This window comes from Lepus europaeus, chromosome 10 (assembly GCF_033115175.1).
Source record: "Lepus europaeus isolate LE1 chromosome 10, mLepTim1.pri, whole genome shotgun sequence".
Lineage (NCBI taxonomy): Eukaryota > Metazoa > Chordata > Mammalia > Lagomorpha > Leporidae > Lepus > Lepus europaeus.
Window position 1 is genome coordinate 8,118,359 of NC_084836.1, and position 26,665 is coordinate 8,145,023.

The following is a 26,665-nucleotide window of genomic DNA, read 5'->3' on the forward strand; positions in this document are numbered from 1 at the left end:
AGAGTTAGAGAGAAGAGTGAGCTGGAAGTTGAACCAGCACCCATATGAGATGCCGGCACTACAGGCGGCGACTTAACCCGCTGACCCCAGGAACCTGGATTTTAACCACCACCACGCCCTCTTCACTGCCGAAGGACCCTGCTGTGCAGCCAGCTGGGGCCCACGGTGCATCCTCCCCACCATCCGACGGCAGCGTGTGCACCTGCTCGCACAGGACGCCCCGTCCATCGTCCAGCACCTCATATACCTGGAACTTCTGTTGCTGAGCCCAACCTCTAGTCCTTTCCCTGCCACTTCCTTAACCTGTATGGATCTGTCTATCTACAGCACAGGGCCAGCAAGAGGGACCCACAAACTTCAGACACACCCCCCTGCGGGGGCGGGGGTGAGGCCTCCAGCACCTGCGGTCGTGGTCGGTTCTGAGAGTTACAGGGCCCCCAGCCCGGGCTTTGCACCGCACAGCACTGACCGGGAGCCTGAAGCACCAGCTCACTCGACGAGTGATTTCAAATCCTATTTTTGAAAAGGAGAAAAGTTGGTTTTGTACTGAAATAGACACAGGGACAATACAGACTTGAAAAATTCACCTGTTCAAAACAAATGAACATCTAAATTTTTAAAAAAGATTTATTTATTTGAAAGGCAGATGTAGACACAGAGTGATCTTCTATCTGCTGGTTCACTTCCCAATGGCTGCAATGGCTGGGGCAGGGCCAGACTGAAGCCAGGAGCCAGGAGCCCCACCCTGGTCACCCATTTGGGTGGCAGTGGCCCAAGCACTCGGCACACCCATCGTTTTCCCAGGAGCATTATCAGGAAGCTGGACTGGACGTGGAGCAACTGGGACTTGAACTGGCACTTGTGTGGTGTGCCGGCAGTTGTGCCACAACGGCAGCCCCAAGGCATCTCATTTCTTACCCAGCTTTGGGGACCCAGGAGCGAGGGCGGCTTCTGCAGGTGCCAGGCCAGCAGCTGCGCTCCGCGGCCTCCACCCCGGGGCCATCCCGCTCCCGATGACGCAAGGGCCCGGGGGTGAACAGTCTTGAAGGACCCACACAGCAGGCGCTGCAAGGTGGGCGGCTGAAGCGCAGGTCGGCTTTGTAGATGTGACAACCGCAGCTCAATCTGGCCAGGACGCCAGCCTGGGGCTCAGGCCCCGGGGAGGTGGGTCAGACAAACGGCCACAGCCAGGCCCTGGGCGGGTCTCCAGAGGCAGGAGTGGTCCGTGAACTGCTGAGTCTCTCAGCGCCGTGGCCAGAGGCAGCCTGCCCTCAAGGGGCTGCCCAGCACACACAGGTCAGTGCCAGTCTGGGCTCAGGGCCGACATCAGCACCGTGAGGGAACACGGCGTGTGCTCGCCAGGGCGTTCGGCGGCCGGTTAGGGCGGCCGGGCTCCACCACTGGCGTGCCCGTGCTCGGTACCGGCCGCCAGCTCCCGCTACTGCAGACCCCGAGGAGCCACGGCAGGGCTCAAACGGTTAGGATCCTGCCACCCTGTGGGAGCCCTGGATCGAATTCCCAGCTCCTGGCTTTGCCTCAACCTGGTCTCAGCTATTGTGGGCATTTGGGGAGCGATGCAGCGGATGGGAGAGCGGTCTGCCTCTCAAGTAAACACTGAACCAAACAGGAGGCATCTGGGAGCCTGGCCAGCGGCCTCCACCCAGGGCTCCGCCGAGAGCAGCAAGCAGGGCCGCTGCCCAGCAGCCGGGCTCCTCAGGGAAGCCGCAGGCAGCAGAGCGTCACCGCGCACGGGGCCCGGCCGAGCCTCCGTCAGACAGGACCGCTGTGCGCGGCAGAGCCCGGGCTCCACGTGGCGGGCGGGGGATTCTACCCACCACAGCTGTGCAGACTCAGACGTCTCCAGCAATCTTACTCTTCCATCCCAAAGAGTTATTTATTTGAAAGGCAGAGTTACAGGGAGAGAGACCATGGCTCCTTTCTCCAAATGGCCACAATGGCCAGGGCTGAAGCCAGGAGCTTCATCGTGGTCTCCCACACGGGTGCAGGGGCCCAAACACTTGGGCCAGAGCAGGGCGGAGGTGGAGGTGGAGCAGCTGGGACTTGAACTGGCGCCCATGTGGGAAGCCAGTGTCACGGGGCGGGTTAACGCGCTGGCCCCACCCTGCAGTCCTGTGGAGACGTGCACGATGAAAGCGAGGCTCAGCCGGAGTGTGTCCCCCACGGTCACGTGGCTGCTCCTGCCTCTTCCCTCGCTGACAGCGGGGCCCCAAGGGTCTGGCCCCACCTGGGCTGGTCCTGGCCAGACCTCTACCGAGCCTGTGGCTGTCTGGCTCTGGGAGGAACCGGGTATTCAAGGGCCAAGGGCACAGGCAGCAGGCAGTGCACAGGGTCTCCGGTTATATCAGATCCAGCTTCAGGGAACCCTGTGTTTTCCACTCGAGGCCGTGGGAGGTGGCCAAAGGCTGGAGCGGGCCATGTGGGCCAAGGGTCAGTGTCAGCTCCACCCACCTCATGTCAGGGACTCTCTGGACACCCAAGGGACCCAGTGTCCCTGGGTCAGTGTCAGCTATCTGCCCACCTCGGGCACATGGGGCAGAGCTGGCACTGTGACGAGGACGTGGGAGAACCCGTGCACTCAGCACCTCCAAGGGCTCTCAGGACCCACAGGGCATGGCCGGAAAAGCCGCGGAAGAGGCGGATCCCGCAGGTGCAGCGCTCTGCCCACGGGGGAGCACGGCTCGGTCCTAGGCGGCCGGCACTTCCCTGCCACACACACTCTGAGGGACGAGCTCTAAGTCAGAGAGAGCAGGGACAGGTGCTGTGTGGACGAGCAGCACCAACAAGGCCAAAGGGCACAGCAGGCGGCGAAGGCTGGAGCCCCGGCAGAGCAGTCTCCCATGGAGGCCCCCTCCCAGCGCTGCCATGGCCCAGAGGCCTGAGATGGCACCATGGACGCCAAGTGCATCTCCCCCTTGTGGCTTCCATCCTGCACCAACGGTGACTGCTCCTGGCACTCACACAGACATTCTTGAAGACAATTCTGTTCCAGGGTCCTTGTGACTGACTCCCAGCCCGCCCACCTACAGAGCAGGCCCTGTGCCCAGCCCCACTGTGCCCTCTGCTTCTGCCGTGGCGTCCAGGCCGACCCAGCCTCCCCCAGCCCTGCACTGGGCCCTGCTCGGCTGCAGGGGGAACAGCTGCTGCCCACAGGGTGAGTGGGGGCTCAGGATGGCCTTCAGCTGTGTAGACGCCTGGCCCTCGGAGCCTGCACAGCAGCGGCCAATCCTGGCTGAGCTGTGTCCAGGGCACCCCGGGGCAGGGAGCTGGGCGGAGGCAGCAGGACCCAGTGGGCCACGGCTGTGTGAGCGGGGCACACGTCTCGGGGCTGCTCCTGCTCCGAGGCCAGGAACCACAGTCCTGGGGAGGCCCTGGTGGCAGAGCACACAGAGACCGCGTCCCTCCCCTGTGTGTGGGAACAGTGCACATCCCTAAAGCCCTTGGTCAGACCCTCGCCCCTCAGGGCTGTGTTCCCCTCCTCTCCTCCAGGGAGCCCCGGGCAGCGACCTCCTCACCAGTGCGGGGGTCGTGTATCTCAGCTGCCCGGCTGTGCCTTCCCTGGCACCGGCAGGGAGAAGGCAGGGTGTGGCCACTCCCCTGACTGGGCCCTCCTGCTCAGCACAGCCTGGGCTCTGCCTGGAGAGGCCCAGCCCCCAGCCTGTTCTGTGGCAGCTCCACGACCAGTGCTTCTCTATGGCCAGTTCCCTCTGGGTCCATTTACTGGACCCCCGGGCCTTGGTGCTGCCCTGGCCTTCCTGAGTGTTGCCCACTGACTACCTGGCACAGGTGTAGGCACACCTGGATTTAGCACAGGGCCGAGACGCTGGAGGAGGGTGACAGTCACCATGCAGAGGTTCAACAGGCACCGGCGGCGGCCGGTGGAGGTGGCAGCCTCGAGGGCAGTTGTCCATCAGGTGCAGCACTTGTGGTCCTGGGGACCTCTCCCCCAGCTGCTGTACACATCTGAAGGAGCCCGGGGGGCCTGTGGACCAGGTCCAGCCTGAACTCGCACGCTCTACAGCCCAAGAGCCAGGGGAGCCAGGTGCCCACCAAGGACAGGGCTTCCCCGCCCCTGTGGTACAGGCTAAGGTCAGCAAAACCTGAGCTGGTCCAAGCCCAGCACCAGAGCCCCCGTCCCCACGAGAGGCCCTGCGCGAGCTGCGCTGCCAGCCAGACTACGGCGCCGTCATCACGCTCTGCTCGCCGTGGTCCACACTCCAGAGGCGGTAAAACTCAGCGAAGTCCACATAGGGCTCCACGCGGCCGTCCTCACCGGGCGGGAGCGAGTGCGCCGGGCGGGAGCGGAAGAGGCCACCGTCGGAGCTGGAGCTGCTGCTCTGGGTGTGCGTGTTGGTGGACTGCAGCGTCAGGGTCGGGCTCTGGCTGCAGGGACCACAGTGGAGGGAGTCAGGCACAGGCACAGGGCCGAGGGGGCCGTGGCTTCCAGCCTGGGGACAGAGCAGCCCCTACCCCACCAGCCGCTCAGGCCACAGGCCTCTCGGGAAAAGGCGTCCGTGAGTACTGCCCCATCAGGCCGTCAAGGGAAGCAAGGGGCCGCTCAGCTCAGGCGCCGAGGAGACCGGGCGGCAGCGCTCCCACGGAGGGAACAGCTATGGGATGGTGGCTGGGGGTGGACGGGGCCTCCTGCCTCCGGCTGGCTGGCTGAGGACAGAGTGATGGGCGGGCATTCCTGCTGGTCCCATCCTGCCAACTCCCAGCCCACCCAGCCCAACTACAGGCTCAGGCCGGGGGCGGGAGGCAGAGGCAGAGGAGGGGGCCGGCTGTCCTGCTGCATCGGGGCCACAGTGTCAGGCTGCGCTTTGTGGACATAGCTGGCGGCTCCCTGAGCACAGCCCAGCAGGGGTGGAGAGGCCGCCCCAACTGCACCCGAGCTGCCAGGCCCAGCCTACAGTAGTGGGCAGCAGTGAGGACGGGCAGGGAAGGAAGGCCACTCCCTCCCTGTGGGCCCTTCTAATCGGTCACATCCTGCAGCCTGCAGAGCCTGGGTGTGGCATCTCCATTATTCCCCGCTGGGTGGGGAATGTGGAAACCAGATCCAGGCCCCCTGGGGTGGGGGGACATTCCACACAAGTGGAGGGGGAGGGGACAGCAGACTAGAGCAGGTCTACAGGGGCCGCCACTATAGCCGCCTGAATCCAGAGAGCTCGCTCCAAAGTAAACCTGGCTGTTCTGGCCGCAGCCGCGACCTTTGCGTTGCTGGCACAGGCCTAGGCCGGCCCCCACACACGGGTGTCGTGGGGAAGCCACACTGCTGGCCACTGCAGATGGGACACAGAGGCACAGGAGGCTGACAGGACCATTAGACCCTGCCCCTGCCCCGCCCCCCAGCCACCTCTGCCCCAGCCCAGGCCCAGATTCCAGGAGCCTTGGCGCTTCCTGTCCAACCCAGGAGGGGGCCTGGGGGATGCCTCGGCATTTCTGTCCAGGTCCCAGGGCTGGCCCTGGGACCCGAGTGGCCGGGAGTAGTGAGGGCTTACTTGGTGAGTGTGGGCGTGGCCTCGTCCAGAGTGGAAGCGCTGTGGGCCCCGTTGACCATCTGGCCCTGGGAGGGCATGACCAGGGAGAGGGTCACGCTGGTCTTGCTGGTGCTCTGGGCGCTGGAGTAAGGCACGGACACCGGGTACACGCGGCCCCCTGCAGCTGTGAGAAGAAGCGAGCACGTGGGCCACTGGGGCAGCATGGAGGACACTGGGCAGTGGGGCTGGGGAGCGGAGGCCGAGGGTGCAGGCAGTGGCGGCGCCTGGCTCCTCGGGCCCGCAGGGCAGCTCAGGGTCGGGGGGCCCACTTGGCAGGGACTCCCCCAGGCTGGGTGGCACCTCCCTTCAGCAGGAGAGCCCACTGGCGTGAAAGGAGGGACAGAACCCAGGGCCGAGCCGCGTCAAGGAAAGGGTTACTGCCCGGCTTCCCGGGGACGCTTGGATCCCGAAGATCCGAAGATCCGTTTGCTTTCTCTTGAGGCTGACCCAGTAAAAATACGGTTGCAGTAACAAGCCAGAGCCACGCCAGGAGCCCTGGAGCCCCGAGAACAGAGCCATCCGTGGGCGCCTGAGCGCTGAGGTTTGCTTGTCTGTAAAAGGATGGAGGAGGCCTGGGTCGTGGCACAGTGAGCGGAGCCATCGCCTGACACCGGCGTCCCGCAAGAGCTGGGTCGAGTCCTGGCTGCTCCACTGCCGATCCAGCTCCCTCGCTAACTCGCTGGGAAAGCAGCGGCAGATGACCCAAGTACTTGGACCCCTGCTGCCCATGGGAGAGCTGGAGGAGTTCCAGGCTCCGGGCTTCAGCCAGTCCCAGCCCTGGCCGTTGTGGCTATTTGTGGAGCAAACCAGGGGACAGAAGGTCTCTCTGTCCTTCCCTCTCTCTTTGTAACTGGCTTTCAAATAAATCAATCTAAAAAAAAAAAAAAGGAAAAAAGAACGCAGGCGTCAGGCACAAAAGGTGTGAGCACTGGGTGGCTCGCAGAGGGCACGGGGAAGCATCACCCCTCTTCTGGGAAGCTGGAAACCCCAGGGAGCCAGCGTGAGGCCCGTCCACGGGTCCTCAGGCCGAGCCCCGTCCGCAGCTCTTCCTTCCCCATCCTCAGCTCCTCGCCTCTGTCTTCAAGGTCACTAAGCAGGGCAAGGGGTGCTGGTACGGTAAAGTGAGTGGCACACAGTGGGACTGCAACAGCGGTAGCCGGGTCCTCAGATACGGGGCCCTGTGGCTCTGCACTGGTGCACGGGAGCCCCTGGCGTTCAGAACTCAGGGAGGGTGGTGCTCATCACCTCTTACAGCCGGACAGCCTGGGTCAGAACCACTCAAAGCCAGGCTTGCATGCCAGAGAGGAAGCCACTGTCTCAGCTGCCCCGGACAGCGTCGTCAGGACACACGTACCTGGGGCCGGGGTCGGCGTGGGCTGGCTCAGTTCACCCAGTGGGTAACCAAAGTTCCTCACCAGCAGGGTCATGTCCTCGTGCCGGGGGCAGAACTTGGCACGCTCCCCACCGCTGGCGAAGGTGTCACTGTGGATGCGCTTTACCCTGTCCACCACGGCCTGGGCCACTGCGTCCAGGGAGGTCTGCTTGGCGAACTCGGTGTCAATCATGGCAGCAATCTCCTGGGGGCGGGGGTGGGACCTGGTGAGGAATGGGGCGCCCAGGGATCCTGGGCCCTGACAGCAGACTTAGGGACCTCAGGCTCGGCGGACGCAGGAAGTACCTGACAGCCAAGCCTGCAACCTGAGCTTTTCAAGGTAGTCAGGATAATCCTTCTGGAACCTTCTTATCAGGAAAGGCGTGTGACCTTGCAGCCTCTGCTTGCTGCTTCCACACCTCTGAAAAGCGCTACGCTGCACCTCCTGGGCCGCTGTGAGGGAGGTTACATAACAGAACCCGTGACAAGAGCACTCTGAAGGCTGCTGAAGCCCAGCTCACGGTCACGGTCAAACACTCCTTCCCGCAACACACCTGTTGTAGGCTACGACAGGCAAGGCACACGGCAGGAACTGGGGACACAAAATGAAGACGGGGCCTCTGCCCTCGGCAAAATCCACTGTCCAGAATATTCTAGAACCTAATAGAAGCCACTGAATACTTATACTGTGAAGATCAAAGCAGGAAAGGAAAACAGAGAAGGATCAACAGCACAGACACAGAATGTTGTCCCTGATAGGCTGCAGGTCTCTGGGAGAGGAGGGTGGGGCAGGCACTGCAGGCCTGGCCCTGTCCCGGCACTCAGCGCGGTCATAACCAGCCCAGGTTCCCTCCTCCGCATGGCTAGGCGACACTGCCCGTTAGGCGCTGATGAGAGGGGAGAAGAACCTTGAAAGCAGGGGTCAGGAGTTCGGCAGGCAGGGTGCCTCCCGGTGAGTGGCCTCGGAACCACAGACGGATGGAGGAGCACACCCTGAGCTCGTCTTTGTGATCGCAGCCAAGCCAAAGTCCGGTGAAGATGGCTTCCCTTCAAAACTGGCCCTCCACGTGTCTCTCGGTCACACGCTGGTGACAACCGCGTGCATCCTCCAAGGTGTGGGACAGTGAAACAGCGCCCGCCGGCTGGGGACTTGTGTGCTACACATCCCCGTGCAGAGAGGAGGTGCAGCAGGAGCAGGACAGCTCTCTGGGGCGCCGAGGCCCACAGGGAAGCTGTGGGGCAGGGCCTGGACTCTCCAGCAGCAGCCTTGGGGCAGCAGCCACAGCCCAGGAAGGGCTCCCTCCTCTGCCCAGGGCAGTGCCCGCCTGTGGAAATGCACTTCCGATTCAGGCCTCACTGGGGCCCTGGAAACAAGAAGGAGCAAAGCCTGTGTGTGATGGGTGTACCTAGGGTGCTGGTGACAGCTGACCCTGCTCCGTGACGTCACTCAGCTGGCCCGGCTCACCTGGTTGGCCTGCCCAGGCCCATGGGCTGCCTCCAGGGCCTTGTACAGCCCCTCGGACATCAGCACCAGGAAGCCGGTCACCCCGTCCAGTGGCTGGGCACCGTGGATTTCCGGCTCCGCGATGATGGGTCTGGACTTGGCAGCGCTACAGGGAGAGAAGGGAGGGGAGGGCTGCGTGTGGAACAGTCCCCAGGTGCGCGCTGACTGCTGGGTTTGTCACGAGCTTAGGACATGAAGTAGGGAACACACGACTGGGCAAGGAGAGAAAGAGAGGAAGGAAAACCGGAGCAGGCCTGTCTTGAGGGCAGCTACTGAGGTAAAGCTCTGAGGCAGAGGAGCCGGCGGCACAAGGGTCTGGACAGCCAAGGTCAACGCCCACCCTGGCCCTGACCTACATCTCCTGTCCAGAGGCCGGCCACGGCAGGGCGCGGGACGTGCAGGCAAGGGGAGGAGCATCTCCTAAAAGTCTTCTCCTCCGCTGTCCCTTGGGGGGCTACAAATTAGCTGTCCCAGCCAGCCGGGGGCCCGAACGCAGGAGGAATGCACCGAAGGACGTCAGACGGCAGAGGTGCCCACACACGTGTGCGTGCAAGACTGGAGGGCAGGCGGCACTCACGCCAACACTGAGGGCCACAGGGCTCGGCTCCAGGCGTCTCAAGCTGGGCACACGGAGCGGGCGGCTTTTGTGTGGCAGTCAGACCCCAGCACAGTGGTTGGTAAAGCACAGAAGAGCAAGGCCCAGCAAACTGGGAGGGCAGGCCGCGCTGCCAGCGGGCGTTCTGACGGGCGCGCCCACTCCCGGCCCCACGCTATGCACACACGGACACGTGTGGACGCACACCTGCACAGACATCTGGGAACAGGACGCACGGGCAGCCGGCAGCCTGGGTGGGGTGGGAGCAAGGCTAACTCCCACCGCTCACAGCCCAGGCGCTATCTGCACCCTACTTTCAGTAACCTACAAGTTCAGGACAGAGCTTCCAAACTGAAATACCGGGATCTCGGAGGGCTGGGAGGTAATCTGTTTTCACAGTGCGAGGCCAGGCGGCATCAGCTGCTGGAACTGGCATCACACGGTGCACACGCACACCTCCCCCCCTCCTGTTTCACACACAGGTGAGTCCTTGCGTGAGGACACGTCCCCAGTCCAGGTTTCCTGGATCCCAGTCCTATCCCAGCCCGTCACTGGCCCTATAACTGGGGCAGCACCCGACATCCCCATGCCTCAGTTTCCTCGTAGGAAATGCGCGGGGATGAGGAGGGTACCGCCTCCCAGCGTGAGCAGCGACTGAACTGAAGTATGTGCACAAAGGGCCGTGCCAGGCTCGGCCCAGGCAGGGTTCACACTACCTAGTGCCCACTGTGCTGCCGTGAGACCCCGGGTGAAGGCAGTGTCCTTGGTCACGCCCCTGCGCCTGCCGTGGGCAGCACCGGCCAAGCCTTTGGTCTGTGTGTCCCTGTCCAAGCCAGGCACCTCCTGCTGACTTCGGTTTCTCGTGCTAGGCTCTGTGGCACCAGCTGCTGCCCTTGGCTTTAGCCCAGCTCAACTCGATCCCTGGCCACTGCACACCCCCCCCTCCCTTCAACTCACCTCCGTCGCTGGAGTCTAGCCCCCACTCTGGCCCCAGCCCTCTGGTCTCACAGACGAACAGGACACAGCCGGGCGGGCCGCCTACCTGAGCAGGTCAATGTCCGTGTAGCCGTATTTGACCTTGTAATCCCCGATGCGCCTGGTGCTCTCCTGCCCACAGATGATGCCCACCTGCTTGATCTTTGCTGCGTCCAGACCTACCAGAGGGAGAACAAGGCAACCATCACACTCCTCGTTCATGAAGAGCAAAAGGGGCAGAGGCCCAGTGGATGGCAGCTGCCCCAATGCCCCAAGGGTTCGCAGCCCCATCCCCGTGAGAACACAGCTTGCTCAGGCCCCTCCTCCACCAGCTCCGGCAAGACCCAGCACAGCCTGTGCGCCTTGGCCCGAGCAGCAAGCTGTCCCCATGTCTGCCCCATGGCCACCGGCGGCTGGTAGGGGGTGACCACAACCACTGCCAGAATCCCAGGATGCATCTGGCGGCTCAGTCCCCACCGGTCGCTGAGCGCCAGGCCCTCAGAGCAGCATTCTACACGGATGAACTCTCAATGCACACAGCACACTGAGGCGGGGTTTCCAACATCCTCATTACACAGCTGAGAGCAACCCGCAGGTGGCAGGGCTGGGGTCCCCGCCAGCTGCACGAGACACACACACCCGCACCCGCACCCGCACCCGCACCCGCACAGGCAGGGAGGCCCGGCCGAGCCCCGCAGGGCCGCTCACCCAGCTGCGAGAGGCGGAAGAGCTCGTCCTCATTCCCCGTGGTGTGGTCCACATTCAGCTGCGTCACCTGCAGCCCGTCCACCGTAGACTGGCACAGCAGCGCGCGGTTCGTACCTGCGGAGGAAGCTGAGCAGCTGAGCGAAGACCAGGCACAGCAGGGGAAGAGGACGCAGTGGAGACAGAGAGCAGAGGCGGTGCCTCGCGGCCAGAACCACACGAAAGCAGCGGATCAGGCTCAGGCCACCGGGGCGAGCCGCCAGTCAGGGGCGGCTGACGACAGTCGGGAATTGGGCTAAACTTTAACACTGTAGCTCAACTCACAATAGCTAAGAAATAAAATCAACCCAGACGTCCATCAACTGATGATTAGATAAAGAAATTATGGTAGGGGGCCGGCACTGTGGCGTAGCTGGTAAAGCCGCCACCTGCAGTGCCAGCATCCCATATGGGCGCCAGTTTGCGTCCCGGCTGCTCCACTTCTGATCCAGCTCTCTGCTATGGCCTGGAAGCAGTGGAAGATGGCCCAAGTGCTTGGGCCCCTGCACCCGTGTGGGAGACCTGGAAGACGCTCCTGGCTCTTGATCAGCCCAGCTCCGGCCGTTGCAGCCATTTGGGGAGTGAACCAGCAGATGGAGGATCTCTCTCTGCCTCTGCCTCTCTGTAACTCTTCCTTTCAAATAAATAAATTAAAAAAAAAAAGATTGAATTGTTTTTTAAAAAAATAAATTATGGTATATGCGCACTATGGAATTTTACTCAGTGGTTAAAAAAATGAAATCCTGTCTTTTGCAACAAAATGAATGCAAGTGGAAACTTATACTTAGTAAGATGAGCCAGTCCTGAAAAGACAAATACCGTACATTTTCCCTGGCTGTGGTAACTCAGAGTGCCCAAAACGTAATGTATAGGAGTGAACTGACATTCTGAGATCCGATGGTTGCCTACAGCCAACTGTGAACAACTGTTGAGGAACAGTGTTTTTTCTTCATACTGTTTGTTGAGCTCAGTGCAGTGTTACTATTATGAATATGAAGATCTTGTAAAAAGTTAAGAGTGGGAATAGAAGAGTGGGGAAGAAGGGTGGGAGCATGGACGGGCGGGAGGGTGGGGTGGGAAGCATCCCTGTGTTCCTAAATCTGTATATATGAGATATACAAAATTTGTATACCTTAAATAAAATTAAAAAAAAAAAAAAAAAACCCACACATTGGAAGTTACAGCCGACCTGACTTGATGGAGCTTGTGACTGGCAGGGAGACCGGTCACAAGATGACAGCTGTGGGAGTGGACGTGGGCTTCACTAACTGCTTCTCATCTACTTCTCCTACTTTGGGACTTTTGCCATAATGACATTTTTTTAAACGATTTGTTTTTATTTATTTGAAAGACAGAGTTACAGGGAGAAGTAGAGACAGAAAGAGAGGTGTTCTATCCACTAGTTCACTGCCCAGATGGCTGCAACAGCTAGAGCTGAGCTGATCCAGAGCCAGGAGCCAGGAGCCAGGAGCTTCCTCCGGGTCTTCCACACGGTGTAGGACTCAAGGACCTGGGCCATCTTCTACTGCTCTCCCAGGCACACTAGCAGGGAGCTGGGTCAGAAGTGGAGCAGCTGGGACTTGAACCGGCACCCATATGGGACGCCGGCATTGCAGGTTGGGGCCTTAACCCACTGCGCCACAGCGCCGGCCCCCGTAATGACGGGGGGCGAGAGGGGAGCCATCACCAGGGACTGTGCTGGGGAGATGAGGAGACAAACCACATGCCCCGGCAGCTCACCGACGTTGGCCACGTAGAGCTTGTTGCTGAGAAGAACGGCCACGACGGCCATGGCTCCTCCCGAGATCTCCTTCTCCAGCGCCTTGAGTCTCTCCAGGATCTTCTGATACTGAGATGGTAACTGGTGCTGGGGGACACCCTGCAAGCCACAGTCAGAGGTCAGAGCAGGACTGGGCCTCGGCCTGTCCCTCCAAGCCTGCCCAGAGCCCGGACCTGAGGGCTCCGGGCACAGACAGGACAGAGACCTGTGTGCAGCCCGGTCAGCTGGGCCTCGGCCTGTCCCTCCAAGCCTGCCCGGAGCCCGGACCTGAGGGCTCCGGGCACAGACAGGACAGGGACCTGTGTGCAGCCCGGTCAGCTGGGCCTCGGCCTGTCCCTCCAAGCCTGCCCGGAGCCCGGACCTGAGGGCTCCGAGCACAGACAGGACAGGGACCTGTGTGCAGCCCGGTCAGCTTCTCCCAGGAAAGCAGGTGGCTGACCAGGCTGTGGACCCATGCAGGCCACAGTACCTGGACAGGCCTCGCCTCCCGCGTCACTGACCACCCGACAGTGAGCCTCAAAGTGAGGCTGCCCACAATGGCTGCCCTTGAGGGCAAAGCACCCCCACCTGCCGGAGCCCCCCAACAGTGGCCTCTTCCGGAACTTCTGCTGTTCAGCCCTTTGTCTCAATCGCTTGGCAGTGACACAGGCAGGTCCTTGCTCCCGCAACGTGCAGGCTGGGGTCATTACCTCCGGCAGCTGGGAGTGCAGGCTGGCCTTCTCAGCCAAGGCGTCGTCGATGGACTCCAGGAAGCTCCTCTCCACCACGTCAAAGGCCTGGAGGGACAGAGGAGGGGGCGACAGCCGGCTCAACACACTGTCAGCTGACGCTCAAAGGCCTCCCACCGACAGCAACAAACTCCCCGTGCAGACATCGTGTGACGAGGGCTCCACACCCTGCAAGGCCCCTGCTGCTTCCTGGAACTGTCCAACAAAGACAGTCAGCCCCTGGGGCTGCACACGTGGCCCTGCGGAGGGACTGGAGGCAGGAGACGGTGCAGGGGCCCGACGCGCAGGCGGGAAGCGGGGCAGCCGGTGTGCACGGCTCCGCCTCAGTCCCCCACCTTCAGAAGAGGGAGCTCGGCTGGGGTATAGCATGGCACCTGGCTGGGGAGGCTAGACAACGCAGCTCCTCTGAGAGCCTTCCTCTCCAACCCTGCTGTCCCTGAGCCCTTCCCCCCGCCGTGGGGCTGCCGAACTCACTGGCACAGAGCCCTGGGGGGCAGGAAAAGGCTGCGGCCACTGTTCTCCAGGATCAGGAAGCCCCATTCTTGTCCAGAATAATGTGCCTGGAGGTGTGCTTTCCCCAGGAGAGGCCAGGAGGGAGCGGGCAGAGAAACAGACCGGCCCATGGGGCCACAGCTGACTGCGGGTGGGGAGGGCTGCCCCACGTGCTTGCAGAACCCAGAGCCGAGCACCGGCCGTGGAAGGAAAGGGGTCACTGGACAGGACCTCAGCTGCTCCCACTGCACTCCTCACATCCCAACCCCCCTTCTCCAGCATGGCCGCCTGCAGTGCCAGCCCTGCCAGTCACCGAAGCATGGCTGCTCCTTGCCTGGCCCCAGACCTGAGGGGGAACCCTTGCTGCCGGGAGCCGCGCCCAGAGCAGCTCTTCTGCAGGGGTCTTCACACCGACCCTGGCAACATTTCATGGTTGCAGGGCCCACGTTCTGGGGGAGGAGACCCAATGCAGCTGGGCCCCGCCAGCCCAGGCCCCGGTACCTGCAGCAGCACGCGCCGCACGTCAGCTTCTGTGTGTTCGGCGTTGAGCTGCCCCAGCAGGAGCTCCGCAGACAGCCGCTGGGCCACAAAGTTGGTCACCCGGTTGCCATCATAGCCGTTGAACACCCCATACAGGAAGCAATTGTTCTCACTCCTGGGAAAGGAGTTGGGGAGATGAGAGACGCAGGCCGTGGCTTCAGGTGCCCACCTTGGGCCTCCCACTTTGGCCACCTTTTCACTCTGGCTACGACCTCATGGGGCGCCCTCGTCCTTCCACCGTAGCTGGTGGGAGGGGCAGCAGAGTCACCTGCCAGGGGCCACGTCTCACCGGCCAGCCCTGTGTGGGGTAACTGTGAGACAAGCTTGCAGACTGCCCGGCCCGGAGGGGCAATGCGGCACACACACCTGAACTTGAGCCAGTTGTCCTCTGGCGGGTGGACCTCGGTGCCCTTGCCATCAGCGGAGTAGCTGCGGTTGGAGGCTGAGCCCACCCCAGAGAGGTGGCAGAGTGGCAGGTCGTCTGTCCAGCTGGGCTGCTGCTCCTGGGAGGGACACAGGAGGCCATGAGGCGACACCTCCCACCCCAGACCAGGCCCCACCGCACCTCTCTCTCCTCCAACAGAAATGCAGGCCCGGAGACTCCACTCCTTTCTGGAAAGCCATTCTGCACGGGTGAACATATAGCCCACAACGGCCAGTCCACAAACTCACTCCAAGGGCTCTGCTCCCAAGCGCAAAGCCCAGGCCAGGGCTCCCAGGAGTGGGCTGTGCCACCGAACTCCTGCACAGAGCAGAGGAATCCCCCGGACACTGGTTAGAGGTACCCAGTGCAGGTCCCACGCCCAGTACGTCTGATCTGGGAGGGGCCCTGGACACCCGCCCTATAGGAGCGGCCTCTACGATTCTCACGCAGGCAGCTTGAGGCCCAGCACCGTCTTACAAGCCAGCCTCACTCTTCCAGCCACGGGGGCCTCACCGCTCCTGCTCCTCACTGCACAGTGTCCTCCCCTGCTCCCTGTCACATCCTGCCCAGCAAACACGAAACGCCTGCGCCCTTGCACACCCCATTCTTTGTGTGGAATATCTCCTTTTCCCCTCCTTAAATAAACCATCTGGATGATCACTTTCTTTTTTCTCAGTTTTGTTGTTGTCGTTGGAAGGCAGAGCAACAGAGGGCTCTCCCTCCACTGGTTCCCTCTCCAGATGCCTACAACAGCTGAGGCGGCGCCAGGCTGAGGCCAGGAGCCAGGAGCTCCAGCCAGGTTTCCCATGTGGGTGGCAGGGACCCAAGGATTTCCTAGGGTGCACATTAGGAAGCTGGACTGGAAGGGGAGCTGGGACCCAACCCAGGTCCTTGATACGCAATGAGCCCAGCACCCGCCTCCATCTTCTGCCTGTCTGGCAATTCTCCACGTTCCCAGGGACACTCCAGCTCAGGAAGTCTTCCTGCAGGAAGACCCGCCCCAGGCCTGCTTGACGGCCACCTTGGGTACCGCTACTGCTCCCAGACTCCCATTCTCCCCGGCGGATCTCCAACCAGGCCAAGCGGCGAAATCCCAGCAGTGCTTCATACAGGAGCGCACGCACTCACGCGTGCACGCACGCTGCCCTGGCCCCAGCAGAAACACACGGCTCTGGTGTCCTGGTCTCTCTGAGGCCGGATGCGGGTCTACCCCCCGCTCTTGACAAAAGCCTGTCCCCTGCCCGGCCTCCATCCCTGGGAACTGTGCCCTACTCCCGAGGACATCCTGGGGCCACCGTGAAGAACAGGAGTAAACTAAAATAACCAAGAGAATCAAAGTTCAACTTCAAGAAAAACAGTTAAACCCTGAACAAAAGGCTTCCCTGAACTAGGAGATGTGCCTGCTGGTGGCACAGGTGGCCAGTGCGGGGTCTCCAACAGAGACGGGACCACCACTCTGACAGGCTCCTGATCAGCTGTGCCGCAGCCTGGGGCCGGCTCTGGTGGCAAACTTCGCATTCTAGCTACTTACATATGGACGACGAGCAACTCCGGGGATTTTTCCCCACTCTAATTGCTTTTCTGTTGCATTTATCTATTTTAGTTCCACACTCAGCACCCTGAGCAACTTCTGCAGGGCGTGGGAGTCTGTCTGGTTTCTAGACTAACACGTAGTAAGACTTTCTTGGGCGTGCAGTTCTACAAACGTTGGCACATGTACAGATTTGTATAACTCCTGCCACCGCGAGCCCCAGAACAGCCCCAGCACCCCCAAAGAGTCCTGCTGCCCCCCAAGTCCTGGCAGCCACTGGTCCACTCTCCACGCCGCTGGCTTTGTCCCTTCAGACACAAGTGAAATGACGCAGGACGCGCACTCTGCCGGCGGGCGTGTCCGCACACGAGGCCAGTTTCCCTCAGTGCGGATGGAGTCGGAGGACAGCTGAGCTGCTTCCGGTCCTTAGTGACTGTGGAGACAGCTGCTCTGCACGTTCATGTACAGGTTTTATGTGCACGTAACTTTCCATTTGTCCACGAAATGGACACGCGAGTGAGACGGCTGGGCCACGTGCCTTCCCACCTGCACCCCACCAGCGGTGAGCGCGTCCCGCCGCCGCATCTTCGCCACACAAGGCACTGAGTTCCCCAGGGCACAGCCGGTGGCATCGCACTGGCTCTGGCTCGCACTGGCTGGTGGTGACTGCTGGGGTACAGCCTGCACGCCTCGCTGGGGGAGGCTCTAAGCCTGCCCACTTTTAAATGGGTTGTTTGTTTCAATCACCCAGTTCAAAGAGTTCTTTACATATTTTGGATGCAGTCCTTCCTCTGATGTGGGATTTGCAAATGTTTTTCCAAGTTTGCAAGTTTTCATTTCCTTCACTGCCTTAGTTACATTGTGTCCAGGAGCCTCTCCTGCTCAGACCTGGGGTCCCATCCAAGCACTCCCTGCGCAGCCCCAGGTCTCAAAGACCTTCTCTGGTCTCTGCTGAAGTTTTGTACTTTCACGTTTTCCGTTTAGATCTGTGATCCATTTTGAATTAGTTTCTGTATAAAGTAGAGGATTTAGGTCGATTTTTCTTCTTTTTCATGCAGATGTCTAATTACTCCAACAGCATTCGTAGGAAAGACGGGTCTCCCTCTGCTGAGTTCCCTGTCAAGGCTGAACTAGCCGGGCAGGCCACCTCCCAGCACGCTGGCATCCCCACTCTGCAGCTCTGCTCCTGACCCAAGTCCCTGCTGATGCACCTGGGAGGCAGCAGACAATGGCCCAGGTGCTGGGGACCCTGGCACCCACGTGGGAGACCCGGATGGAATTTGGGCACCTGGCTTCAGGCCCTGGCTGTTGTAGCCATTTGGAAAGCGAATCAGTGGATGGAAAACTTCTGTCCCTCTGCCTTTGAAGTCTATGAAAATAAATAAACATTAAAAAAAAAAAAAAAAAAAGCCAGGCTCTCTATTAAACAACAAAGTTAACTGCCCGCATCGTGGGGCTCTGGAATCTTCTCTGTCCTGCTGACCTGCTGTCTCTCTCCGCCAACACCACGCTTTGACTCCAGCTTCCCGGGGAGCCTTCAGCCAGCCAGTGGAACGCCTCCTCTAACTTTATTCTGCTTTGTCAGAGTTGTCTCGGCTGTTCCATGTGCCTTTCACATAACTCTTAGAAGCAGCTCCTCTGCAGCTACAGAGAAAGTCTTGGGACTTGGAGGGGAGCGGCTCGCATGCCTGCATCCACCTGGGGAGAGCTGGCACCTTCACTCTGCCGCCGCGCCAAGCCGCGCCAAGCCAGCGCCGCGGCGCGCCTCTGCACTCCGTCTTCCGCATTTGTATTCACACCACCTCCCCACAAGGTCTGAAAAGCTAATGCCTCTGAGAACAGAAGACTTGACCAGAACCTGCGAATGGACCTGCTCGGCTCCAGAGGACTCAGGAAGCTAACGCTTGCATGTCCAAGTCAGCGACTGTCGCTCCACAACACAGAACTCCCAGCTCGTCTGTCTCACCCTAAAGGGAAGGAACTGTCTCTAACATAAACTGTCTTTGCAGCCCACCTGTGCACTTGTGTTACAGTGTATCCAATTCACACACACACACATTCATTCCACAAACACTTGCCAAACGTTTCTAACAGAGCGGCATTAGTCTAGGCACCAGGGGACACCTGTCGAGAAAAAGGAGGGGCCTTGTTTGAGCCCCACCTTGGAGGGAGAGACTAAACAGGCCAGCAAGGAGGTTGTGTGCTACGGAGAAAACCATCAGGGCAGCAGGCCGAGAGCCGTGCCTGGAGGAGCTCTCTGGGGAGGTGACTGTGGGCAGTGGCCGTTCTGGGGAGGTGACTGTGGGCAGTGGCCGTTCTGGGGAGGTGACTGTGGGCAGTGGCCGTTCTGGGGAGGTGACTGTGGGCAGTGGCCGTTCTGGGGAGGTGACTGTGGGCAGTGGCCGTTCTGGGGAGGTGACTGTGGGCAGTGGCCGTTCTGGGGAGGTGACTGTGGGCAGTGGCCGTTCTGGGGAGGTGACTGTGGGCAGTGGCCGTTCTTGGGGAAGGAGCAGTCAGGGCAGAGGGAACAGCACGACTCTGAGGTGGGAAAAAGCGAGTTAGGCTTAGGGAAGCATTAAAGGTCATGTGGCCTCTGCCTTGAGTGCAGGGAAAGTGGTTCCAGGCCAGGTTCGCACACGCACACGCACACGCACACGCACACGCACCCGTGTGCTTGGTGTGAGGACCATCCTGGGCCTTCTGGGCCATGTACAAAGCAAGGTGCCAGGGTATTCACTCATTTTCCAGGCCGTGACTTGGTGCCCATCGTCCCTGATGTCCTAGAGCTCTGAGGGCATCCCCACCATGAGGGGCTCACAAAGGGCCCAGCCAGCCTGGCAAACACCTCCCACGCGGTCTCCTCCCCCTGGGACGGAGCCACACACAAGGCTGAGCAGAAGCAGAGTCATCTCCCCGGCAGGAACGTCCCACGGCCCCCGATGAAGGCCACGTGCACTGCCCACCGTGCAAAGCTGTGGTCAAGGCTGCAATTCCAGCTGCCTCTGCCATTACCAAACTCCCTCTGGGCAGAGACACAGGCTTCCAGGGACTTGAATCTTTCCAATAATCCTACACTTTTCGGTGAGAAATGAACGTTACCCCAACAATATGTGGGCTCACTTGACACCTGGAGACATTGAAAGCCCTTAAAACTGGGGCCAGCACTGTGGCGCAGCAAGCTAACCAACCCACTGCCTGCAGTGCCGGCATCCCATAGGGGCTCTGGTTTGAGTCCCAGCTGCTCCACTTCTGATCCAGTTCCCTGCTGCTGCACCTGGGAAAACAGTGGCAGATGGCCCAGGGACCCATGCGCCCACGTGGGGGCCCCCGGTAGAAGTCCCTGGCTCCTAGCTTCAGCCCAGCTCAGCCCCAAGGTGTTGCAGCCATTTGGAAAGTGAACCAGCAGATGGAAGATCCCTCTCTCTCTCTCTGTAACTCAAATAAATAAAATAAAATCTTTAAAAAAAAAAAAAAAAAAGGTGCTTAAAACCATCTTGCACAAATAAGAGGAAACCAGCTGGGACCTGTGACTGAGGAACCCACTGTGTCGGCGCGTCGGCGCGCAGGCCCTCACTCTCAGGAGTGGGCTGGTGCTGTGCTGACCCCTACAGCCCATCTGCCTGACACGGGATAACCGCCGGCGGAAGAGAACCTGCACGTGTGACAGCGGTCAGTCACTAAGTGCCTATTCCTCCAGCACAGGGGACTTCAAAAAGTTCACGGAAAAAACGAATAGAAGATTCGTCTGGGGCTGGCGTCGTGATGCGTGGGTTAAGCCGCCACCTGCAAGGCGGCGCCCCACCTTGGAGCCCTGGTCTGAGTCCCGGCTGCTCCACTTCCAATCCAGTTCCCTTCTCATGGGCCTGGGAAGGCAGTGGGAAATGGCTGAAGCGTTTGGGCCCCTGCCACCCACTGTGAGACCAGGCTGGAGCTCCAGGCTCCTGGCTTCAGCCTGGCCGAGCCCCAGCCGTGTGGCCCTCTGGGGAGCAGATCCGTGGGTCAAAGCGCCTGCTCCTCTGTCTGCACCTTTCTCTGTCACTGTGCCTTTCAAATAAATTAATTTAAAAACAAACGTAAGTTTGGTGCAAAAACTTTGAAATCTATGCATATTTTGTGCATAAAATGTATTTTCCACGCGCCTTCTGAAGATCTTTCGTATTTGTAACTAGTGTCTGGATACTTCTACATTGTTAAGTGCTTTTTTTTTTTTTTTAAATCTGGCTTTCATAATGTTAAGCTAGTGATACTTCAGAAATTTCTGTTACTGACTGGCAAACAGTGTTTGGGTCAATAAATAGATCCCAGGGCCGTTATTTAGGGACCATGTTTGTTCATTCTTGATAAAAAAACACTTAAGAAAACAGAAGCGAGCGGGTGCTTGGCTCGGCAGCTGGGACACCCACGCCCTCCCCGCGGTGCCCGGTTCGAGTGCTGGCTCCCAGCGTCCTGGGAGGCAGCAGTGAGGGCTCCAGTGCTGGGCCCTGCCACCCACAGGGGAGACCCAGGTGCAGCTCCCAGCTCCTGCCTTTGGCTTGGCCCAGTCCCACTGCTGCACGCGCTTGGGAAGTGACTCGGCAGATGGAAGATGCCTCTCTCTCCCTCCCTCTCCATTACTCCACCTTGCAAATAAAAATAAATAAACAAAAATCAATGGCCTTAATATACTTAAAAGACTGGCATCTGGCCTCCAGGTATTCTTTTTTTTTTTTTTTTTTGAAAGATTTATTTATTATTTATTCGAAAGTCAGAGTTACACAGTGAGAGGAGAGGCAGGGAGAGAGAGAGAGAAAGAGAGAGAGAGGGAGGTCCTCCATCCAATGGTTCACTCCCCAGATGGCTGCAATGGCCGGAGCTGCACCAATCCAAAGCCAGGAGCCAGGAGCTTCTTCCTGGTCTCCCACATTGGCGCAGGGGCCCAAGGACGTGGGCTATCTCCCACTGGCATCCCAAGCCACAGCAGAGAGCTGGATCGGAAGAGGAGCAGCCAGGACTAGAACCGGCGCCTCAGGCCAGGACATTAACCCCCTGAGCCACAGCACAGGCCCCGTCCAGGTGTTCTTTTAAAAAAATCTCTGCCTCATCACCTCAAGAAAGTTATCTACTTCCTATTTTATGTCTTTTAAAGTTTTTATTTATTTGAGAGAAAGAGACAGAGAGACAGAGAGAGATCCCGCCTGCTGGTTCACTCGCAGGCCAGGGCTGGGCTGGGCCAAAGCTAGGAACACAATCCAGGTCTCCCATGTGGGTGGCAGGAACCCAACTGCTGAGCCATCGGGGCTGCCTCCCAGAGCCTGCACTGGCAGGCGCTAGGACTGGGAGCTGGTGCCGGAGACTGAGCCCAGGTACCCAGTACATGATGTGGGCACCTTGAACACCAAGCTAAATGCTTGTTCCCACCTATTTTATTCTTAAATTGCTGCATTTTCTTTTTACACAAATGATTTCATTTTGAATGTAAACTTTTCCAGTATTGTGAGTAGAACACAAGCATTAATTGCCAAATCTTGAAGACAACAGAAAATGAAAACAAAATGAGGCTACTGAATTCCAGCTGAACTTAGTCTGCTACAGACCACGAGCAGAAACCCAACCCTGTGTCTTTAAGAAGGAAGATGAGCAGGCATTAGACAGGTGGTAGGGGCACGCGGGGCAGACCTTCTCTGACCACCAGAGTGAGAGAGCCGATGGTACATGCGCAGTGATGGCGAGGGTTTACCCCCACGCCCCCCACCACACACCTCAGGCTCTGGGAGTATCGCCCAAGGCCCCAGGGCCCCTTCCCGTCCGACTGGGCACCCCACGCACCGGCCCTGACCGTGGGCCTTGTGGCTGTGGCCTCCTGTCTCACTGACCTAAGCCCACTGCTGTCCACACCTCCACGTCTCTGGAGACAGCACAGTGCATGTCACTCAGCAGTGCGGGCGTTCCGGGTACTACACAAGACACCACACGCCATACGCTAGACCCCGTGACGGTTTCTCACCGCATGTGGGCACTCCTTCGGCAGCAGGCTCTGCCGGGAACACAGCCCCCACAGCGACGCCACCCTGACTCAACAGCAAGGGATAGAATTCAGGAGGCTCGGGCCGGCACCGTGGCTCAACAGGCTAATCCTCCGCCTTGCGGCGCCGGCACACCGGGTTCTAGTCCCGGTTGGGGCACCGATCCTATCCCGGTTGCCCCTCTTCCAGACCAGCTCTCTGCTGTGGCTAGGGAGTGCAGTGGAGGATGGCCCAAGTCCTTGGGTCCTGCACCCCATGGGAGACCAGGATAAGCACCTGGCTCCTGCCATCGGAACAGCGCGGTGCGCCGGCCGCAGCGCGCTACCGCGGCGGCCATTGGAGGGTGAACCAACGGCAAAAAAGGAAGACCTTTCTCTCTGTCTCTCTCTCTCACTGTCCACTCTGCCTGTCAAAAAAAAAAAAAAAAGAATTCAGGAGGCTCTCCCCTGGGGAGCGGCAGGGTATGTGTCCTCCCTGATTTTACTCAGGGACCAGTCTCCCTCACGCTGCCGTGGCGGGCGGAATCTAGACCGCGTTCTCCCAGCGCCTTCCATCTCCCCAAGGGGTTCTCCACACCCAGTGTCTCCTGTCGATGCCAGGAAACCACCAGATGGCCGAGGCGCCTGCTCGCCTCCCCCGCATTTCTGAGCAGTGTTTGGAAAGGTCACGTATTTTCTGCGCACAAACTGCACACCCCTCCGACTTGCACACTGATGCGTGCTTCTTCCCACCCCCAAAATGCCAGGGCTGCCCACCTGCAGCCCGCGGAGCAGGAGCCCTGCAGAAGCTGTGAGCGGGGCGGGCGTCTCACACTCTGCATGGCCTCCACAGCACAGCCAGTGCAGGGCCGTCGGCCGGGGGCATGGCCAGTGCAGGGCTGGGTAGCGAGGCACCGCTCACAGGAAATTCGACAGGAAGTACCGCATTTCAAAAGGCCTGAATTCGACCTGACCTGACGGTGGTATGACATCCATCCTCGGTCACCACGCCTTCCTCCACTGGATGCCTCGGGCACCCTCGCTCCAGCCTAGCTTCGTCTCAAACAGGAGCGCGCCCAAGGCCCCACGCAGACTCAGCTCCGAGCCCGAGGCAGCACAAGTGCACAAGGCACGGCCGGTTCAGGCCGCAGCCTGAATATCAAACTACGCTCTGAAAAGGCCGAGTGTTCCTATGAAAGCGGCGAATTCCTGAGAGCAGAAAGGAAGCTCAGAGGGGGAGGAGGCCCAGGAAGATGGCTCCGGGCGGGGCGCAGCAGGTCCCCCCCCCACGGGGCTCACAAGGCTGCTACTCATCGGCTGCGCATCCCTCTCCCATGATGACCCACTTCTCCGCCAGCTCCACTCTGGGTGCCCACCGCCCTGCTGGGGCACCGTCAAAGGCTCTCTGTGCCACTCATCACCGTGGAGACCGCTGCGGCCGGGCAGCAGCTGGCCCCGCGGCGGGCATTTCGGGGCTCCAGGTGATGGTCCGGGACAGTCTGCAAGCCTGCACGGATGTTGTCACGTGAGTGGCCACAGTTAACACACGCTGGAAACAAATACAACGTCTGCACCCGTGACCTCGATTTAAAAAACTGACTGCAAACTGCTTTGCTTTCCTACTCAGCGGTATGGGCAAACTGACACTCCGCCCCTCCCCACGGCGCTCTGTTCCAGGGCTCCCGCCCCAGGCAAGCGCAGCTCTAAGGTCACACCTGGACCCCGGGCTCCTTGACTCCTGTTCCACATCCAATCCATAAGCAAAGCCCTCTTCTTCCTCCCAACACGCCGCCACCCCTCGGCCATCACCTGGCTGACTTGGGGGCCACTCACACGTCCAGGCCTCCTCACACCTCCAACTCCACAGAGGTGTCATTCGTCAGTCAGATCACTTCAGGCGGAAGCTTCACGCCACGCTCTGAGTAGAACCCACAAAGCCCGCAGGGCCCCGGCTCCCTCCGACCTGGACTGCACTGCCTCCCCGGGTGCTGCAAGGCAGCCACACTGGCCTCCCGGGGCTCCTGCAAGGGCGGGCCCTGGCACCCCCACACCTCCATCCCCGTCTCTCCCCACAGCAAGTTGTCCCGCCTGGAGAGGTCCCCCGACCCCCGAGGGAACCCAGACCACTCTTCCACATTTGCTGCTTACTGTGGCTTCCCTATGGAACCTGCACCTGCCCTGCACCTGCCACGTGGCGAGCGCACAGGCACCCTGGAGGGGACGGCAGGTGCGCTCCCACAGCAGGGCTCCCACAGCAGGCACAGGGGGAAGCTCAGGGCTGGGGCAGGACCATGCTGGGCTGCAAGTGTCAGGAGTGAGTTCACTTAATTGGAACCACACATCCCAGAGTGCTCTTGGTCAGGCGGAACCCAGGCTCAGGGATGCCCACGTAAGACGCACTCTGTTTTATCCGGCTACAGGGGCCAGGATCTTCTGAACATACTAAGCTTTCTTCAAAAGTTCTCTTCTTTACAAACCCTAAGATAGCACGGTGGGGGTGGGGGTCTGAAAGTCCAGGGCGACCCCAGGATGCCCTTGCAAGCCAATCCCAGCCCCTCCTCAAGCCCCCACTGACGCTGCCAAATGAGGCAGCCCCACGGCACACAGGCTTGGGACAGCTGCTGCCAACCCTCCCGCGAGGGCGCACTGTACACACGAGTCCGGGAATGCCTGTTCTCTCCTCGACCTGGCAAACCCCTGTGTCCGGAAGCCCCTGAAGCCTTCCGCTGGCCGCCCCGGGCTCCTGACGCAGGCGCACATGGACACAGAGTGCCTGACACACCGCACCGGGGTGCGCTCCTTCTCGCGGGCTGCGCTGTACACAAGGGGCGGGCGGCCAGACCAGCAGGCGTCCGAGATGCCCCCACCCAGATGCAAGGCAGCAGGGGCCCGGTCAGTAGCCACCTCCTGCCTGGATCGGGGATTTCCAGGTCAGGGTGGGGGCAGGAGTCTCCTCCCATCCCTTCCCTTGCACCAACACGCTGTTTAGGGCTGACGCTTCCGTCTTTAAGAGCCCACCTCCACCCTGAGGAGACGTCCCGGGGCCAGCAAAGCTCAGCCTCTGGCTAACACTGCCATCGGGCTCCACCACACCCGGGATGCAGGGACGCTGCACCACCCACGTGGCTGCACTGCACGCAGGCCACGCAGCCTGCACCACAGCGCTTCCGGGCCACATCCAGGGAGCGCTTCCCAGGTGCTTCTTAGCCTGGGGACATTTACACAGGGCCAGAGCAGGGGCAGGCCTGTGTGACCCAGGACAGGCGAGCCTGGGGGCGGCCACAGGTGGGGAGCGCAGCCAGCGACCTCAACACCTGCACCCAGAGTCCACGCAGAGCCTGTGCCGGCAGGAGGGCGGACGGTTCCAGCCTCCGCCTAGCGCTGACCCTAACTAACGGCAGACGCCTTACTTGACAGACACGGAGCCGGGGCCCGGCACACACACGGACGGGGCAGGGGACACTCGATGGTGGAAGGCCTGGAGTCACAAGTCCCTCTCCGGGGTACTGCACTCCCCAACACAGGAGGCAGACACGCCCCCCCACCCCCGGGCGAGTCCCGTACAGAGCCGTGACCGTGACCGAGACCCTGGCCGGCTGCTCAGAGGCGGCCCCCGGGCAGGGGTGCAGCGGAGGGTCCACAGTGGGAGCAGGGGTGAGTCCCAAGGGAACCCCCCCCAGCCCTCACCTTAGGACAAGGAAACGTTGGCCCAAAGCCAGCGTGGGAGCGCCGGGACCAGAACCCAGCCGCCAGCCCCCAATGCACCCCCCACTTGGGCGCAGCGGCTGCGCGGGTGCGGACGGTGATCCCGCCTCTGCCACTCGCCAGCTGCGGGGCCCGGGGCAAGTGCGCGCCTCTGCGTACACGCGGGGTGACTGCCGCGCCTACCTCCGGAGGCAAGGCAGTGCGCACAGCGTCCCAACACGGTGCGCGCTCCGGCACTGCTGCTGCCATTATCACTGCTTCACAGCCGCCCGGGCCCGCGGGGGGCTCACCCCCGGCCGGCTCGGCCGCCGCTCGCGGCGTTCCCTTCCCGCCTGAGCACGCACCCACCCTCGGCCCCCGGCGGGCGCCAGCGGCCTCCACGCGCCGCGACCCTGACCCCCACGGCGGCTGCAGCGCGCACGCGTGGGCCGAACCCGCCTCGGGTGTCCCCGCGCCACAGGCGCCGACCGGGGACCGGCCGGGGCACAGGGGAGGGCGGCGGTCCCACCTCGCCACGGCCAGGGAGCCGCTCTCGCACCCGACAGCCCCCCGGGGCTGCCAACCCCCAGCCCGCAGAGCGACTCAGTTCCTCACACTCTGCAGCAGGCTCCTCCTCTGCGCCGCCATCTTGGAGGGACCCCCGCCGGCGCGCCCGCCTCCCGGGGGAGCAGCGAGAAGAGCGGGCTAGAGCGGCCTGCGACGGGGTGGGTGGGGCCGAGGAGGACTGCGCCGCCCGGGCG

The 26,665-nt window shown here is 60.9% G+C and overlaps 1 protein-coding gene across 1 annotated transcript; it reads right to left on the reverse strand.

The window, feature by feature from the left end:
• Positions 1-629: 629 nt before the first annotated feature.
• Positions 630-26,613, reverse strand: TAB1 (TGF-beta activated kinase 1 (MAP3K7) binding protein 1). The gene is made up of 11 exons (XM_062202822.1): positions 26,520-26,613; positions 14,652-14,788; positions 14,247-14,400; positions 13,215-13,301; positions 12,486-12,624; positions 10,710-10,823; positions 10,069-10,180; positions 8,393-8,537; positions 6,910-7,132; positions 5,517-5,679; positions 630-4,401 (listed from the first exon to the last, which is right to left on the reverse strand). Exons 1-11 carry the CDS (start codon positions 26,550-26,552, stop codon positions 4,194-4,196), a joined length of 1,515 nt encoding a protein of 504 aa, XP_062058806.1. The 5' UTR covers positions 26,553-26,613; the 3' UTR covers positions 630-4,193.
• Positions 26,614-26,665: the final 52 nt, after the last annotated feature.